Source organism: Etheostoma spectabile, chromosome 11, assembly GCF_008692095.1.
Source record: "Etheostoma spectabile isolate EspeVRDwgs_2016 chromosome 11, UIUC_Espe_1.0, whole genome shotgun sequence".
Lineage (NCBI taxonomy): Eukaryota > Metazoa > Chordata > Actinopteri > Perciformes > Percidae > Etheostoma > Etheostoma spectabile.
In genome coordinates, this window is record NC_045743.1 from 6,918,488 (window position 1) to 6,934,922 (window position 16,435).

Sequence of the window (16,435 nt, forward strand, 5' to 3'; positions counted from 1 at the left end):
CCGTCTGGGGGGGAGGGCGACCGCGCCTACTTTTCCCGTAAAACCCCAAAACCCTTTTTCATCACTGGGGGACGAGATAAAAAAACCAATCTTCCCCCCGTTTGGTGGGGGACTTTGGGAAGGGGTGTTGACAGAAGAGTTTTTTTTTACCTTGGGGTGTCCCCCCCGGCGGGAACCCCCCTCATGAAGTTTCCTTTCACCATACAAAAAAACACTGCTTCAGGTTTCCTTTACACCACTTTAGCCAAAAAGGACATTTTTTGTTGAGAAAAAGTGAGGAAGTGATGAAAATGGAGATGATTTAAATTTTTAAAGCATTTAAAGTAATTTTTTGCCAAAATTTTTTTCCACTTTTAAATTGGAAATTTTAGCCTTTGTTTTTTCCACCTTTAACGTATAAAGTTTATGACTCAGGATTTTAAATTTTTGAAATTAAAAAATACTGCCGAACCCCTCCTTTTCCCCCTGTGATAACAGATTAATTGGTATACCAAGAAATACACTGTTAATGGCTTTTACAGTTAGCATGATTGCAAATACATGCTGAGCAAAGAAACGTTGCTATTAGAATATTTGGATTAAATAGGTGTGCATATTTTAATAACAAACCAGAGCACCGCGTTTGAGCACTATACATTGTACACGCACACACACACACCTGGTTCTGTCTATCTACCTGTGAACACTGCTCTCTTGTGATCAATATAACTCAGAGTTTTGAGTTATTCAAACAAACAGTACGTCTTAAATAGCTATATGAAGACATATCTTAATCTAAAACAAATCAGATTGTCCATTGTCCAGGATTTGAAACCTACTGCGCATGCGCGCTTTCTCAGGTACGGTGTCTTTTAGTGTCCACATGGAACGCGAACATATCATTCACCAGCATGATCTAAATCAGGTATTGCGTGCGTACACCTTTTTTTTTTTGCCAGCCTGCACCTTAAACGACCTTTGGATTACCTGCGCAGGTACTACCAACTACATTTTGTTTTAATCCTGAACCAAATTGTTCGAGGAAAAATAACAAGCCATGAACTTTTCAACTTACTATATCATTAAGAAAGACAGTCTGTTTATCCCTGCAACACATGCGACAAAGTAAACGGCGTATCTCTTTTCCAGAAATGGCTCGTCGTTATTTCCTGGTCTATTTCATATTTTCCTTGTGCCTTGGTAAGTTTGTCTGTGGATTATCATTGTGATTTTATTAAGATTTGCACTTTTGTGTCGACATGAAAACGGCAGTGCACACCTCCATGCAGAACAAGTTTCAGAGACAAGTTAATGATTTGTCTAAAGTTGAGGAGTTCACAATATCTTACGGCAGGTAATATCAACTGTCTGTGGTATGAATTAGTATTTACCTAATGTTTTTGAATGGTTTGGTTTAAAAAAATAATAAAAAAAACAGTTTAATTTAGCTTAATAGGAATATGGCATTATTTCTGAATAGGCAATATCCATAAACACACATGATAATGTTTTGTTTTTTAAAATCGTTGTTATAACTATGTATGCACATTATTTTATATTGATTTTACGCCTGTAGTTAAACCTATTACGGTGAGCTGACATCATTTTTGTTGACATCATGTCAGAGAGGTGTCAAGTGCTGTTTTGTTTAGTCTGTAGTTTGTGTATACCTGGACTAGATTATATGTAAAGGTTTGACAAAATAATCTTCATTTCTGGTCTGTTACTGGAGTTCTGCATCCCATGGTTTTCATCAGTAGATGGAGTTTGATCAGCTTACATGGAGATGGCTCAGTTTTCGTTATTAAATTAAAGTTTTAGTGATGAATTGGTGTTACATGGTGGCAGATTGTAGCCAGTCAATCTCAGGCGTTGGATGGGAATTTCCTCCCAGGTCTTTCTCCAGCTGTCCACTGACTCCTAGTTAATGAATTTGACTCCTTCCCTGTCGATGCTGTTTTTCACAGACAGCTGATTTTGTCTGTTTCCAATGTTGGGTCAGAGTCTGTTTTCCCTTACTTAACCCATACTCAGCCTCATCACTAACCCCAGCCAGAAGTTTCTTGCAATTTGTATTGGATTCTATTCGGTTGAAAAGGTGTACCTAAAAATTGGCAACTAAGTGCTATTGAGTTGTCATCATACCCTTCAAAGTTAGGGATGTACTTTAACACATAATACTGCAAGTTTCTATATGTTCTCTGTGATAAGCTAATGCAACTTGACTTGCTAGAAATTGTTGAAAACAAGAATTTCTAGAAAGTCCTCTTGCCTTTGCTTTTCACAGAGAAATGTCATGACCTGGATGACTGACAACCTTGACAGACATGTTTCTTTAAGTGTCTGTCCTCTGTGTCTAGTTGCTGGACAGTCTCCAAAATATGCACTCAAGGGGCAGGAGTTCTTCTTAAAGCCAGACATCGCTGGACAGCCTGATGGGATTCTGTGGAAACATAATGGCAACAAAGTGGTGGAGTTTAATGGCATTGAGCAACTTGTGTACACCCCGTATGAAAACAGGATCACTCTTTATTGGGTCTCTGCAGAACTCAGCATCACTGAACTCAGATTTGAAGACAGTGGAGACTATGAATTGGAAACAGAAGTAAACAAAGAATTACATAGTTCAATTTATAAATTGGAGGTCATAGGTAAGTATTTTTTAAATGTTTTTTAACAAAGTAGTTATATGCAGTTAATCAGTGCCTGCATTCTGTTGCTGGAAGTTGATGTCTTTCTATAGCAACGCCATGCCCTTAAATGACTTTAAAATAAATCCCAAACACACAATGAAAATATACAACCGGCAATAAAGACAATCCTGTTGCTTAGTCGAAGTTGCCACTACAAGTGAGACATATTGGATCTTTTCCTGTTTTATTGTTTTATAACTTTGCATCACAATGGATTTAGTTTAATTTCTTTTTGACACTGATCAGACAACTTTTTATTGTTGGAGTTCCATGCCTGCAGTGGGAAACACTTACAACTGCATACAACTGTTGCTCGGTTACTTTAACAGTTGCACCATTATAGTTGAGTGGAAAAGAGGAAGCTGCTAAAAGACTTGTGACCTGTGGACTAACCTACATATATATATGTATATATTTTTTTATATATATATATATATTTTAAATTTCAATTTATATCACTTTATAGTGTGTGTAGTTTTTAATTGTTGAATTGCATTTGTGTTTGAAAAAGGCATAGTCTTAGTATTTGCAGTTTTTCTTAAACATAAATTGTGCGTGCAAACAGAGAAGCATTATCAATAAACAACTGCAAGTGCATGTTGTTGCATTCTTGTCAGCGTGGAAGCCCAACAGAGCACTCACACATGTACGTACACGCGTTATTAGAGACATTCAGCCGGGACGGCTCGGCCACACCCATCAGTGTAATGAGGAGATCCGAATATCAAAACCAATATTATCTCCTAATATGTCACCTATAAAAATGGATTTTATAGTTAGGTATCTTTGCTTTGCTTTTTGACCTTGGTATCAGTTGAGAGACTTTGCTCCCCAGAAAATATTGGTTGTTTGTCCAAACAGCTGAAGGCATTCACATTCAGTGCCAAAGTAGGAAGCACCGTGTCAAGAAGTAGTCATTCATGTCCTACTCCAGTAGTCAGTCTTAATCTTTCTTTAGTGTTTTACTTTTGCCCTAACCATACTGTAATGTTAAGTGAATATCATGCCCATGATGTTTCCCTGACCTTAAACTAAGTAGTTATAGTTACCTATAACTACTTAACTTATTTATAACAGTGAAGACTTGCAAATTAGAATTAATTACAATGTTATACTATGTTATGTTATAATTGTTTAACCATGTTTGAAATTGGGTTCTTATATAAACAAAAGATTACATAATAGAATCCTTCATGTGGGTATGTATTCATTTATCTCTTCATTGATGTATTCATTAAGACAAGGTTGCCAAGCCTACCATATCGTGTGACATGAGCGACGGCAGCAGCTCTAACAAATCTGGACGGTTGGTGTGCTCGGCAGAGCCCAGACAACCTCAGTCTTTAATGAAGTTTGAGTGGAGAACACATGGGGGAGTGCAGCCTGGCCCAGAGCTTACAATATCTCTGGGGAAGGAACACGATGATGGTGTACATAGTTGCAGTGTGAGCAACCCTCTAAGTAATGAAACAGCTACATTCGCTGCAAAGGATTGCTACCCAGGTAAAGATGCACTAATACTTTGGCGTCAGCTGTACTGTATATTTATTGTTCATGTTGTGAAATTTGCCGTTGCATGTAAATGTGCTTTTATAAGCTAATTTACAAAGGATATTCTTATAAAGTAACCAAAACAATACCTGCACTGTTGCATTGATAATGATCATTTGAAAAAGTGACTTTGATCTTTCAGTCAGCTGAGCTTTATTTCTCACCAGTGGTGACAAAAAAAGAGAGAAGAAAAACGGCAAATGATTTGTGCAGTGTTTCCTTTACATAATCAGTAATAATAATAAGGGAACATATGCAGTAAAAGATCCTTTTTAAAAAAAACTTTAAATGTAATAATAGTAATAATAGTTTTAGGAGAGATGGCAGAGTTTATGTTCAATATCTAGACTAATGTCCAGTGTTACAGCACTACATGAATGTTGTTTTAGTAATGAATTTAATAAAAAGTTGTTGTTTGACTTTTGTGTTTCTGTGCAGACCAAAGTTTATCTGTAGCAGTGATTGCCAGCATCATTGGCATCGTCTTTCTAATTGTGCTAATCGTCATGGTTTTGGGCATATGTTTCTGCAAAGTACAACATAAAGGTAAAGATTATAATTTAGCAACTAAGGACTGCTAGCTGATGCCCATGTATTTAGAGCTATGGGTAACAGGTGACTAAATGTAATAATAAGTAATGGGGCAAGGTTCTTAGTCAGTTAGAGAAAAGTCCTTCAACTACTAACAGTTTGTATGAATATCTATTTACAGTATATGCAGTGTTAAAAACACAAGCAGCTGTTTTTATGGACTTTAATCTTCACAATGTAAGAAAGTAAATAATATTGTTTCCTTCTTTGTTTTTCTCTCCTCTTGCTCTGGTTACCAGCATGTTTTGCAACAGCTGATTTGGAAAAACAGTCACCCCCCTGTAAAACAGAAGGTAAGATGCTGTATTTATAATTGAACCAGTAATGTTTTTCATTTCTTAATAAATGACAATTAATAGATTAGCAAAATAGATGATCAAAATAGTGCTTCCACGCCAGCGATGGCCGAGGCCAACTGATCGACTATTCTAAAACTCAGATGAGAGAACAAGCAGTGAACACAAATGCTACTCCGGGAAAAGTAATCTGTTATTTTGGCTCAAATTGTTGAGCATTTGGGCATTTTTCGTGTTTCGTGCATAGATGCTTTTGATAATGTACAACACGGGAAAGCAAAGAAAATGCAAAAGATTGTAATCCTTTAAATTAAATAGATTAAATAAATGTTTAATGATTTGCGTCTGGATCCAGATCTGCATCAAAAATACAAATTGTAGGATACATTTTACAGATTTTTTGCAGGGAAACCTTTTCACCCTACAATATTAGAAACCCTTTTGACAATGTACAGGGTGCAAATCAGAACTGATTAAGTAATTGTTCCTTCCCTCATAAACTACTTAACAAACTACTATTACTACCAAAGGAAATTGAAATCTGGATGACGGATTGAACTACATCCTGTAGATGTAAAAGCGCTTTGAGCAGTTGTTAAGACTGGAAAAGCGCTATATAAATACAGCACATTTACATTTACATTTAACTACTATTAACTCTCTTTTTGTTTGCTATATTGATTATGCATAATGATGGGTATTGATGCATTCTGTGGTCCATTTTGATTTGAAAGTTGGTCAGCTTGTTAGCATCACACACTGATCTTTAGTGGATGGGTTTTACTAAGGTCATATCGTCTAGTAAGTCATTTGATCTTGTTTTTTTTTTCTTTCAGGTGAGTTACATCATATTTTATATTTCAATCTGTTTCAGGTTCAGATAAGATGAAAGCTCAGGGTGATGAAAATAATCCTCTTCTTCATAGAACATCCACAATTCCCTCTAAGCAGCCACTTCGCAATTTGGCCCCAGCAGGTAATAGGAATAAGGCCTAATGACCCTAACACTGTAGACTGCTAATCCATACATTCTGATTTGGCATGTTGTATGAACCTGTTTTAATAATATTATTCATACATTACATACATAGACACTGTGGACATAACTGTGGAAGCATTTTTTTTTTAACAGAACAATATATGGATAAACAAGATGGGATGCCACAAAAAGGTTATATTTACAAACATGTCATTTATTATAACTTACACATAATAGAAAGAGTGCTACAAATAAATGTGGGTGCTGTTTACTTTTTCCAGGGCTCGTCAAAGAGAGAAGAAAGAATTTTGAGCAAATCAGTGATGGACAGACAGGTACTTTTTGTTAGTTAACAGAAAGCATTGTTAGCTAACAGCTGCAACTAATTCTTATTCTTATTTTCATTTTTATCTATAACAATTCAAAGATAGTTAAATGTTCCCACACCCCTAGTTGACATCTCCCAATATTCTAGCTTGTTTAGAGACCAACAGTCCAAAAGTCCTGACATTTGACAATGTTTGTCATTTTTGCTTTATAAGTGATTTAGAATTAATGTTGATTTATTTTCTGTTGGTCAGTTTATTAATAGATGTATTGCTTTAGTACTTGTTGTTATTACCATCACACATTGCTCTTTACTGGTTTCTTTTACCCTCAAACTGCTTCCGTGGGGTCTGAAGGAATTCTTTTCTTTAATTTTCTTTTTGTGTTTCAGGTTCAATGAAGAACATTGACCAGCATAAGAAAACTGTGTCTCCTCCTTCCTTTCCACGTGGTGAGCCCCCTTTTGCTCTGGATCTGAATAATTGTGCTTGCAGTGACAAAGATGATGCAGAGTCCGGCCAGCTCAGAGACCATGCAGAGGATATAGTCACACTATGCGACCTCTCAGACTGTGAGAAGGCAAATGAACCAGACCCAGGTGGTGTGTCGTACGACTTAGGTAAGGAATATTCCATTGCTCCTACTCTATCTGAGCTCCATTCTGAATAGTCACAGGGGGAAAACACTCTTATCACTCTAAACTTTTTTCCAGTACAGTATTTTGTGAGTAGTCTCTATTTAAGTGTACAGCAACACTGGATGAGACAAAAGATACAGCAGCAGTTTTATTAATTGATTGCTTATGCTTTACAATGATCCTGTGAGATAACAAAAAACATTACAGCATTAACTTTCTCATTGAAGAAAGATTGCTTTCAGCCAGTGATCAACTTTTAATAATGACACTTCGGTACAGGTAATTTATTTTAACCTCCATGAAGTAAGACTGATTGATTTTAAAACCAAGGCTGCTTCTGAACACTGTTTGCCTTGTGACAGTCAGGGGGACTTTGTTATCATTTTACTATTGGTTTCAGAGCCAAAGAAAGAGGCAGATGAGGACAAGAAAAAACAGTCTGCTCCTGCCAGTGCTGAAACTACTTCTGCCACTCAGCCACATTCTCATTTGACCGTAAGCTGTCTAAATATAGCACCAAAGGACGCCACTGGTGAACACCAAGAAGACGCCAACTCAGATCAGGTCACTGGAGAAATTTCAGATAAAAATGGAGGAGAATCTGACTCATCAGTGGAAGAGGAAAGAAAAGATTTGGATGACCCTATTGAGGACAAACAGCCGTCCACCGTTTCTGAACACAATGGTTCAAAAACATTGTTACATGAGCATGATTTAAACTTGTTACAGGATGAAACACAGAAAATAGAAAGCAACCAGCAAGAAAAAGTCAAACCGGTTTCTGGAGATGAAGATGAAAGGAATAGTGTAGGTGACCGTGAAGATACAGATGAAGACCCAGATCTGTATTTAGCCACCTCCACCACACCAACAGAAGCAGACAACACAAACGATACCTTACAAAAGTCTTCAGACACTGCACATGCAGGCCCAGATCAACAAGAACAGGACAAGATCGCCATGACTTAGATGAGGGTCAGTCAGATAAAGGTAAGGATGTAACTGTTGAAGATAAAAATGAGGTCAAGTGTGACCTAAAAGAAAAAAAGCAGGGCAATGACAGCCGCAGTCAGGATGAAGAAGGACAAAAGAAAGATGAAGCTGTTGGCCTTTAAAAAGGAAGCAGGCAGTGAAAGTGAAGTTGTAAATACAACACAGTACAAAGCAAAGGAAAATAAGATCAACAAAGACGTAAAGGTAAAGTTAAATGAGTGGAGGAATTTTAAGACTTTCCAAATGCAGACAAATAGTTACTGTGGAAAGATGGACAAACTAGGAAATTAGCAGACAAGAGCTTTGAGGTTAAAAGCAGACAAGTGGCGTATCTCTCTCTGTGTTGCCGGTTTCTTTTTTTTCTTTTTTTAAACATCAAATAAAAGGCCTTATAAAGTCAATAACCAGTATCTTTCTCTTAACATTTCCCTGGCCCTCTTAACATTATTCATGTAATGTGTAGGACTGACATCTGCATAGGAAATTTCAATGTTTTTTATTGTCTACTTTTATAGTTTATTCTTCTTTTTAAATTATACAAAAATGTGTCAACTAATGAAAGTACATGTGTATATATACAGTGTTTATTTTAATATTATGAATCAAGCTATTTTAAATGAGAAGTTATGTTTTTAACTCTAATCAATTTAACAGCAATGATCCTATAGATGTCATACTGGGATCTAACGCATAAGAAAGATGGATGGATTAGTTTGATGTCTAGTGACTGTGAAGAGGTTAAATCAACTGATTTTTTTCTTCCTTTTCGGTATCAAAACGCCTTATTCTATGTGTTGTAGGAGAGTAAAATCCTTACAAACATGAAATTATCACCTTGGATTTATTACTAAAAAATGAATGTGATGCTGTAAGCAAAAATCAGAGAACATGATTTATTGTCAAATATTTGTACCTCCAATTACAGATGTTTAGTGCAGTTCTGGATTTTAGACCATTATGACCATTATATGGAGCTGTAATAACATTTAAATATTTTTGGAGCTCATTTGTCCATATTGATTGTTCATTAATGATGTGATTTCCATGATGCTACACTTAGATTGCATTTTGTTTTTCTATCTTTTGCTGCAGTTTTTGCTGATGATAGATGTTTTGGAAATGTTTGCACTTATTAGTAAAATACATTTTTATTGTCTTCTTTTTGTTGTAATAAAATAATAACAGTAATAATAAAAGCTCAGATTCCTTGAAAGCTGAGAAGCAGAAATCTCAGGGAAATTATTTACAGGGTAAGCCTTGTATCAGGGTGGAAATTATATTTTAAAAATTAAATGCAACACACTTGCAATGAAATAATAGAAGCATAATGTAATAAACTGATGGTGTGTTTGACAACTTTACACAGCAAATCTCAATATGTCAGCTGATATTGGTAAGTAACTGTAAGAGCATGTTTCTGCCAGTAGAGGACAGTGTTTATTAGCTCTTACCTAATCAAGGACTGGCACATGTAGAATTGAGGTTTTGGGGGGGGGGGGGTTGTGCAGATCTTTGCACAGAGAGTTGAAGGACATCCTCAGCCATAGAAGCAAGCTTAACAAATACACTGTTGACAGAAAAATGTGATGGTCAAATGTGGCTTTACATGAATTTATGGCAAAAATGTTTTTATACTCTAGGGCAGATGTCAACATGTGAGGAGTTGAATGAACGCAGTGTGAAGGTGTGTGTGGTCATTGTGTTGTCGTTCTACATCGTTAAAGATTTATGTAATGAAAAGGTGTCGCAGTAAAACAGCAGTCAAAACCACTATGATGTATATGTATATGTAAGCAGGTTCACCCACTGCTGGATGACAAGCTGGTGTAGATTTCTTAAGGTACTGGTTGGGTCATGTGAGAAAGTCATGCATGATTAGTTTAACCTCTGAGTCACAGGGCAGTCTGTGATCTGCTACCACCTGACCTGGGGGTTCAGGGCACAAGCAGAGAATGAACACTATCATATTTCTGTGGTCCCAACGAATACCAAGGGGATATTGGAGTATTGAATTATTTGTGGAGATCTGGGCTCTGCCTCCTCCGACAAGGGTCACAATGTGGTTCCACTGAGACAGATAGTTTATTGCAGCAGGGAACCTCACATTCTGGTTCAGAGTCTACCAGTGGAACAACGGACAACATCTTTTCTCTGGAGTGATTGTTACACCAAAGAGGCTTTTATGAGTTTTTCCTGGATTTTGAAAAAAAATGTGACACTGGCAGTGTCATGCCAGTGTAACTGACCAGGGAATGCCTCTTAAAGTAGAAGTACTTGTTTCCGTTTCCACGTACTTACATTAAACTGGAGTTTAATTACCTTCAGATACAAGCCCAATTACACTTTTCCCTTTCGGATTGTTTAGGGCCTTTTTTGGCCTTGTTGCAATAGAAGGGAAGGAAGAAAAAGAACGGGCCATCCTCCAAAACTGCCTTTTATAACAGGTTGATTAGCATGCTGGGTTGTTTAAATTGCCTCCTGGAGGGCTGACGTGAAATCGAACAATATCCTCTGGGTTTAGAGACAAAAGCCCCATAGCTTCTCATTTATTTTATGCAGAGTTAGGAGGACAGACCTTGGCTGTACTCCACTGAGGAAGCTGAGTCTGGGGAGGCCAGGTCTGGGTAGGTCAGGACAAATTAATTAATATCAGCTCAGTAAAAGTTCGTGGCTCTTTCTGGACCATACTTTACGGTGACAACACAACCTGGGCACCAATCATAATTATGTGGATACATTCTAAAGTGTGGTTGAGACATTATAATGAAATAATATCCCTTTCCTATATCTATAAAATAACTCTAATAAGGCCTGCTTTGTCTTTGGACCCTGCTTTTATGAGAAGTGATAGCATAGAGCATTTGTTTGTCATTGTTATTGTTATGCTAAATTAAAGTTTCCCTCTCTGGTGATGATTTTATGACTGTATATTTTGGTCCAACTCAACCTTTATGCTCAAGTGTGCCCAAGGCAGAAATATTATTATACCCATGGCATTAACCAACACAGTGGAACACATATTAATATGCTACTTATATACCTATTAATGCTACAAATGGGACAGCTAAAATAGGTGTAGGGTAGAATTCAAGGTTGTTTGACATTCCTCTCTGAACCAGAAAATAGCTGAGTAGTTGGAAATAATTCAAGTCACAACAAAAATATACTTCAGCTCCCTTGTGGTCTTAATACCAATAAGCATTGCTCTGTGATGGAAAAATCTGACCAGGTCATTGATATTTCTACGGCTATCATGTTGTTATTACGGCAATATAAAGAAACTTAATTGGAGGGTGTTATCTACTATTTTGTTGCGTTGTTCAAACGATGATAATGGCAATAGTGGTGTGTTTGATAAACACAGGGTTTATCAAACACACCACTATTGCCATTATCATATTTGGTGACCACAATGTAAATATTGGTTATTATATCTCCAGGCTGAAGGTGTGCACAGTGCCAGCCATGTTTGTATAAGTCTCATGGTGGATTCCTTAACATTATGACAGCTTAAAGCTATTTACAGACAGTCTCCAACATCTCTTTGTGGCTTGGCTGGAGTTTGGAGTTCAGTCTCATCTTTGTGCCTGCACACTGTCTCTGTTAAACAATATCTTGGCAATAATTTCCCTCTGATACATCAATTGTTAAATCAATAGAAAAAATCTTGGAATATTTATATTTACTTTATCGTTTCTCCTGGCCTTTTGCTTTGGAGATAGCTTTCATTTTTGAAGGGAAATGGAACCTTGCCTAATTTCCGCCTTTTGTCTAAACAGTATTGGCTCACAGCTAAGCAAGAACAATATTTCTCTTGTCAAGCATTAGAAAGCATTCATTTCAATGTAGGGTAACATAGTAGGCCTATGTTGTTTTCAGGGATTTCAAAGTTTGCCTCATTATGAAACTGAAATAGCTCAAAAACTATTTGATATTGGTTTGGAACAATTGGATTGCCAGATTGACAGTTTTTGGTTAAAGATTCATATAACTGTTACATGGACTGCCATGAAATTTGGTTCAACTGTACTTACTTACTGTACAAAACTAAGTCCATCTATGGATCCATCTAGATCCATCCATCTGTCTCAGCTGTACCTTGTGTTTAGGACTAATTAGCTAATGTTAGCGTGTTATGACCCCAAACTAAGCTGTTGAACATGGGAAAAATAACATCTGCAAAGCATCGGCATTTTAGCATTGTCATTGTGAGCATGTTAGCATGTAGACATTAACATTTAGCTCCAAACACTTATGTAGCTTCATCCTCACAAAGCTGTCATTTAAAATTGGTTAAGACCTTGCAGAGCATGAAGTCTTTAGAGACAGATACAATATATATATGCCATATTAGTATCTTTGATTTATTTACAGTATTCTCATGCAATGAGCACAACTCATCATCTGGTTTCACATTTATGATGCTATTTGTCAAAGATAAGCTGGTGATGTTGAACGCTCTTGCCTTTGCATAGGCAGCGCTGTCATATAAAATATGTTTTCCATTTGCTCACATTTTTAAAGTACTCTGTAACCATTTGTAATTAATTTTGGAGTGAAAAAACATGCATTGCATTTTTCATCAATTAGTACTAGTATATCTTTTCAGCACCATGGACAGACAGTTTCTGAGAACCAGCAGAGGGAATCACTTTGTTTTTGTTTTCTGTTGTCATGTGCATGTGTTTCTGTAAATACTTTTGTTAAGAGTTGAGCCACTCAGTTCAGAGCTTTGTCAGTTCTTTATTTGAACAAGCTGCCTGTCAACGTGCCACACTGACGTATCTGTGCTTGTGCACTTGCAGAACCTGACACAATTCTCTTGTGGCAAAATGAAAAACACTTGCAGCATACCGCCTGCCGCGTATTGTCTGATGGGAAGATTAAAGCCAATCCAAACAAAATTCACTCTCTTCAACTCTTGAGTTAGTCGACGGTGAGACCACCAGAGTGGAACAACTTGCTCAACTATTTCATCAGATCACGTTATCATTGAGCTCAGCCTCTCCAGCCTTTCTGTGACATTTCTCATGGCTCACTGTTGCATCTCATCTCTTGAGTGTGATAAGAAGTCACAATGACCAGAATAACATTTGAGTGCACAGAGATGCATTTTAACTGTTGTCTAGGGTTTTCAATCTAATCACTTTTACTTGAATTTAATATTTACCAGCTTATGTTAATAATGTGTTGGAATTACAGCACAAGGTAATTCTTGCCAGTCTACTGGTGTATTTCTGGCTGTTTTGTCTTGACACCAAAAGGGCTTTATGCCGCAATCATAGAGTGTGACTGTAGTGCGTTCATTGACATCAAGGAGCATTGTTCACATCAATTATTATATCAATTCTGAGATGAATTCAAACATAATTGCAACTTTGAGTATATAACTTCACATTTAGGAAAAGGCAAGATTTTAAACAGCACATCAGATAGAAACTAAAGGTTTAACATGGAGGTCACCCAAATTTAAATTGTGCCTTAGTTAATTGGTTTATCAGAGTCCCTTACTAACTGAATAAATCCTTATTGAACAATTAGGAGCTGACCCAATAGACAAATTCCATTTTGAATTGGTAAAATGCTTAGGGATATAACCAGAGTGATGTGCTTTTCCGTGAAAACACGTGAAATGAAAATAATCTCAGTCTTGAAAAATATAAAAAAATATCATATGAATAATTGAGTTAAACATGTTTCTTTTTGTAAAATAGATCCAGAATTTTGGGGACAATTGTGGCTATTTAACATTTTCATGAAAATTAGATGTTACCAAAACAAGATGTAAAGCACTCTGTCAGGCTCTCTTGTGGTTGATGTGGAGTCAGAATAGGTCCAAATGCTCTCCATATGTCTGGCAACTCCACTGACCCCTCTTACTTAAACATTGCCTGGGTGGATGTGTTCCAGGCTCAACCAATGTGTGGTGGTATTGTTGTTTTATGTCACGTGTATCACAGCAGTAAAAAATTCCAGTGAATCTACTACTATGGGGGCATGTCTAATTTTTGGAGTAGATAACGCTTGCTGTAGATTTTTATGTAATTGCCAGAAGAGGACGTTTTATGTACTCCATAATGATGCAAGGGTATATGAGGAAAAAGCCTCCTGCTGGTAAAGCTCACTCTGTGAGACAGAGACTTACTGTATGTGAAAGTTAGCCAGCCAAATGTTATAATTGTTTATTGGTGTCTGTTCAGCTCGATGGCAGCATGTCACTTCTGTTTCCCGGCTCTGTCTGTGGAGGAATGATTCATGTTGACAGCACCACAGATTGTACTGAAGATTACCCAAAATATCCTTGACATGCAGCATTGTACGACTTCATACATGCATACATGCTAGACAACTGCACATATGTTATTGTATGTGCATAGATGTTTGTTCATGCGTCTATCTGTACATGAAACGTGTGTGTGTGTGTGTGTGTGTGCATTCCTGCCATCATGTGCATGTAGTCTGGGATCTGGTGAGTTTTTCTGCACCCATGGTGGGCCTCTCCCAGCCAGATGGATGGTCTCAGCCAGTGTCAGAGAGGTGACAGCTGGCTGGCCAGGCCTCTCCTGGCCAAGGGTCTGGATCCTGTCCTCTGACAGCTCCTGACAGCTCCTGATGGGTGACACGTCTACCGCACCCCCCACCCATGAGCTTGCATCATGGAAACTCCTGGCTTACTGAGAAATCAATGATGTCTCACAGCGTGCTTTAATGAAATGTAAATTAAATGAGCCACACCCCAGTGAGATGACGCCTGAACTCATAAGTGTTCTAGAGGAAGTAGCCACATTACAGATGATTGAATGATTAGGTATTTTCAATGACTGTAAATTGTGTTTTACAGAGAAAGAGTAATATCTGCTCCACTCCAAACTGAAATAAAACAACAGGTCATCCTTCATACTGAAAATCTACAGTACCATGTACCATGTCAAAAACATGATTAGGTAAGCCACACAAGCTGTCACAAAAACTCTCATGAAAGTCATAAATTAGACTAAGCTAGCAGGACTTCTTTTCACTTGACATAACATACAGTATAACCGCTTTACCTCCTGGATCTTATGTTCTCTCGCTCTCAGTCTTAAGTGGCCTTAACATTACAGTCAACTCGTTAGAGAGGCTGGAGGCCTACTGTAAGCTGCAGCGACCTGGGGAGTGGTGCTGGAGCTGGGGACTGTGTACAGGGACTCCATAATATGTGAGTCATTATTTTCAGCTTCCATGCAGCAAGCTGCAGGCTTCGGCAGGACGAAGATAGGTCTATGCTAAAAACCAAGCTTGCTGGGTTCTGTGTTAATGAGACAGCTCTGCGGGGATGAGAAGAACACACACAAAGCAACTCGGGAGACGTCTGCTGGCCTCCCAAAGGTAATTCCCTTAAATGGAAAGCAGACTGCATGCTAGTCATTGTTGCATCAAGGGGGTGAGGATAAGTAGTGACAGGGTTGTATTTCAACACACCTCCCCATACTCTTATTTTTAGGCTGAGATGAGTGGAGGCCGGGGAACTTTGTTCAGACACTCCCTGCCGATGCTCTTTCTTACCAAATTATCCTTGACTAGTATGACTTGTGTAACGCTGGCTGCATCACGCAGCTTTGGAATTGATGTTTTATCCTATCAAGGCCTTTTCATTTTTCGGATTAAGTGTTTCTCTTGCTTCCAACCAAGGACGCCAACATGACTGAAGTACTCTACATCTGGGAGACATTAGGGACACATGGAAGAGGCTCATTTAAGGCTCTTGTTAGCTCACCTGGCGCTTTAAGTAGGACCATTAATATTGATCTACTTAAAATATGAACAACCTTGGTTCACACATTCTGTTCGATGAGAGAGACAGCGTCCCTCGGTGTGCATCAGCATGTCAATTCCAGGTTTGCATCAGCTGTCGTTATCAAACTTGCCCAAGCTGTGATTTGGAGCTAATAGGCTTTCCAGATGTTCTCCCCTGTATTTTAGTGAATCCAACACCTCTGCAGGCCACTGTCCAGCCATAAATCACAGGCAGCATGCTGCATGAAAAGAACTAGTGGATGTGGCTTGATGGATAAGTCACATGCTTGATTTATGAGCTCATTGTGAATATCTTCAGGACACAAGCGAAACAATTAACTGTTACCTTAACCCCAAGGCCACAAAGTCTCTTAAAGGGGTTTAGTATCCCCTTTATAAGCTCTGAAGCCCAAGCTGAAAGCCGTGGGGACAGCAGAGCTTTATAAGAATGATTTGGTTTTATGTGGTATTCTTGGATGACAGTCTACCACGAGTCACTGTACAGTGTTAGCAACAGTTCACTGCTTTATTTGGTTCTGCAAGCGAGCTTTAGTTCCAACTGTCTGAGATTAGTCGGGCTGAACAGATGTCTAATATAATGTTCTTCTCTCAT

General features: G+C 37.9%; 1 protein-coding gene across 2 annotated transcripts; it reads left to right on the forward strand.

Moving 5' to 3' along the window:
• Positions 1–847: 847 nt before the first annotated feature.
• LOC116697933 (uncharacterized) lies at positions 848–8,894 on the forward strand. Of its 2 annotated transcripts, XM_032529570.1 has the most exons (11): positions 857–974; positions 1,129–1,179; positions 2,340–2,630; positions 3,912–4,175; positions 4,662–4,769; positions 5,054–5,107; positions 5,985–6,086; positions 6,243–6,281; positions 6,371–6,424; positions 6,808–7,035; positions 7,454–8,894. In XM_032529570.1, exons 1-11 carry the CDS (start codon positions 863–865, stop codon positions 8,020–8,022), a joined length of 1,872 nt encoding a protein of 623 aa, XP_032385461.1. In that variant the 5' UTR covers positions 857–862; the 3' UTR covers positions 8,023–8,894. The 2 variants fall into 2 exon arrangements, with proteins under 2 accessions (XP_032385462.1, XP_032385461.1); XM_032529571.1 differs by lacking the exon at positions 1,129–1,179 and having other exon boundaries at positions 848–974.
• The last annotated feature ends 7,541 nt before the right edge of the window (positions 8,895–16,435 follow it).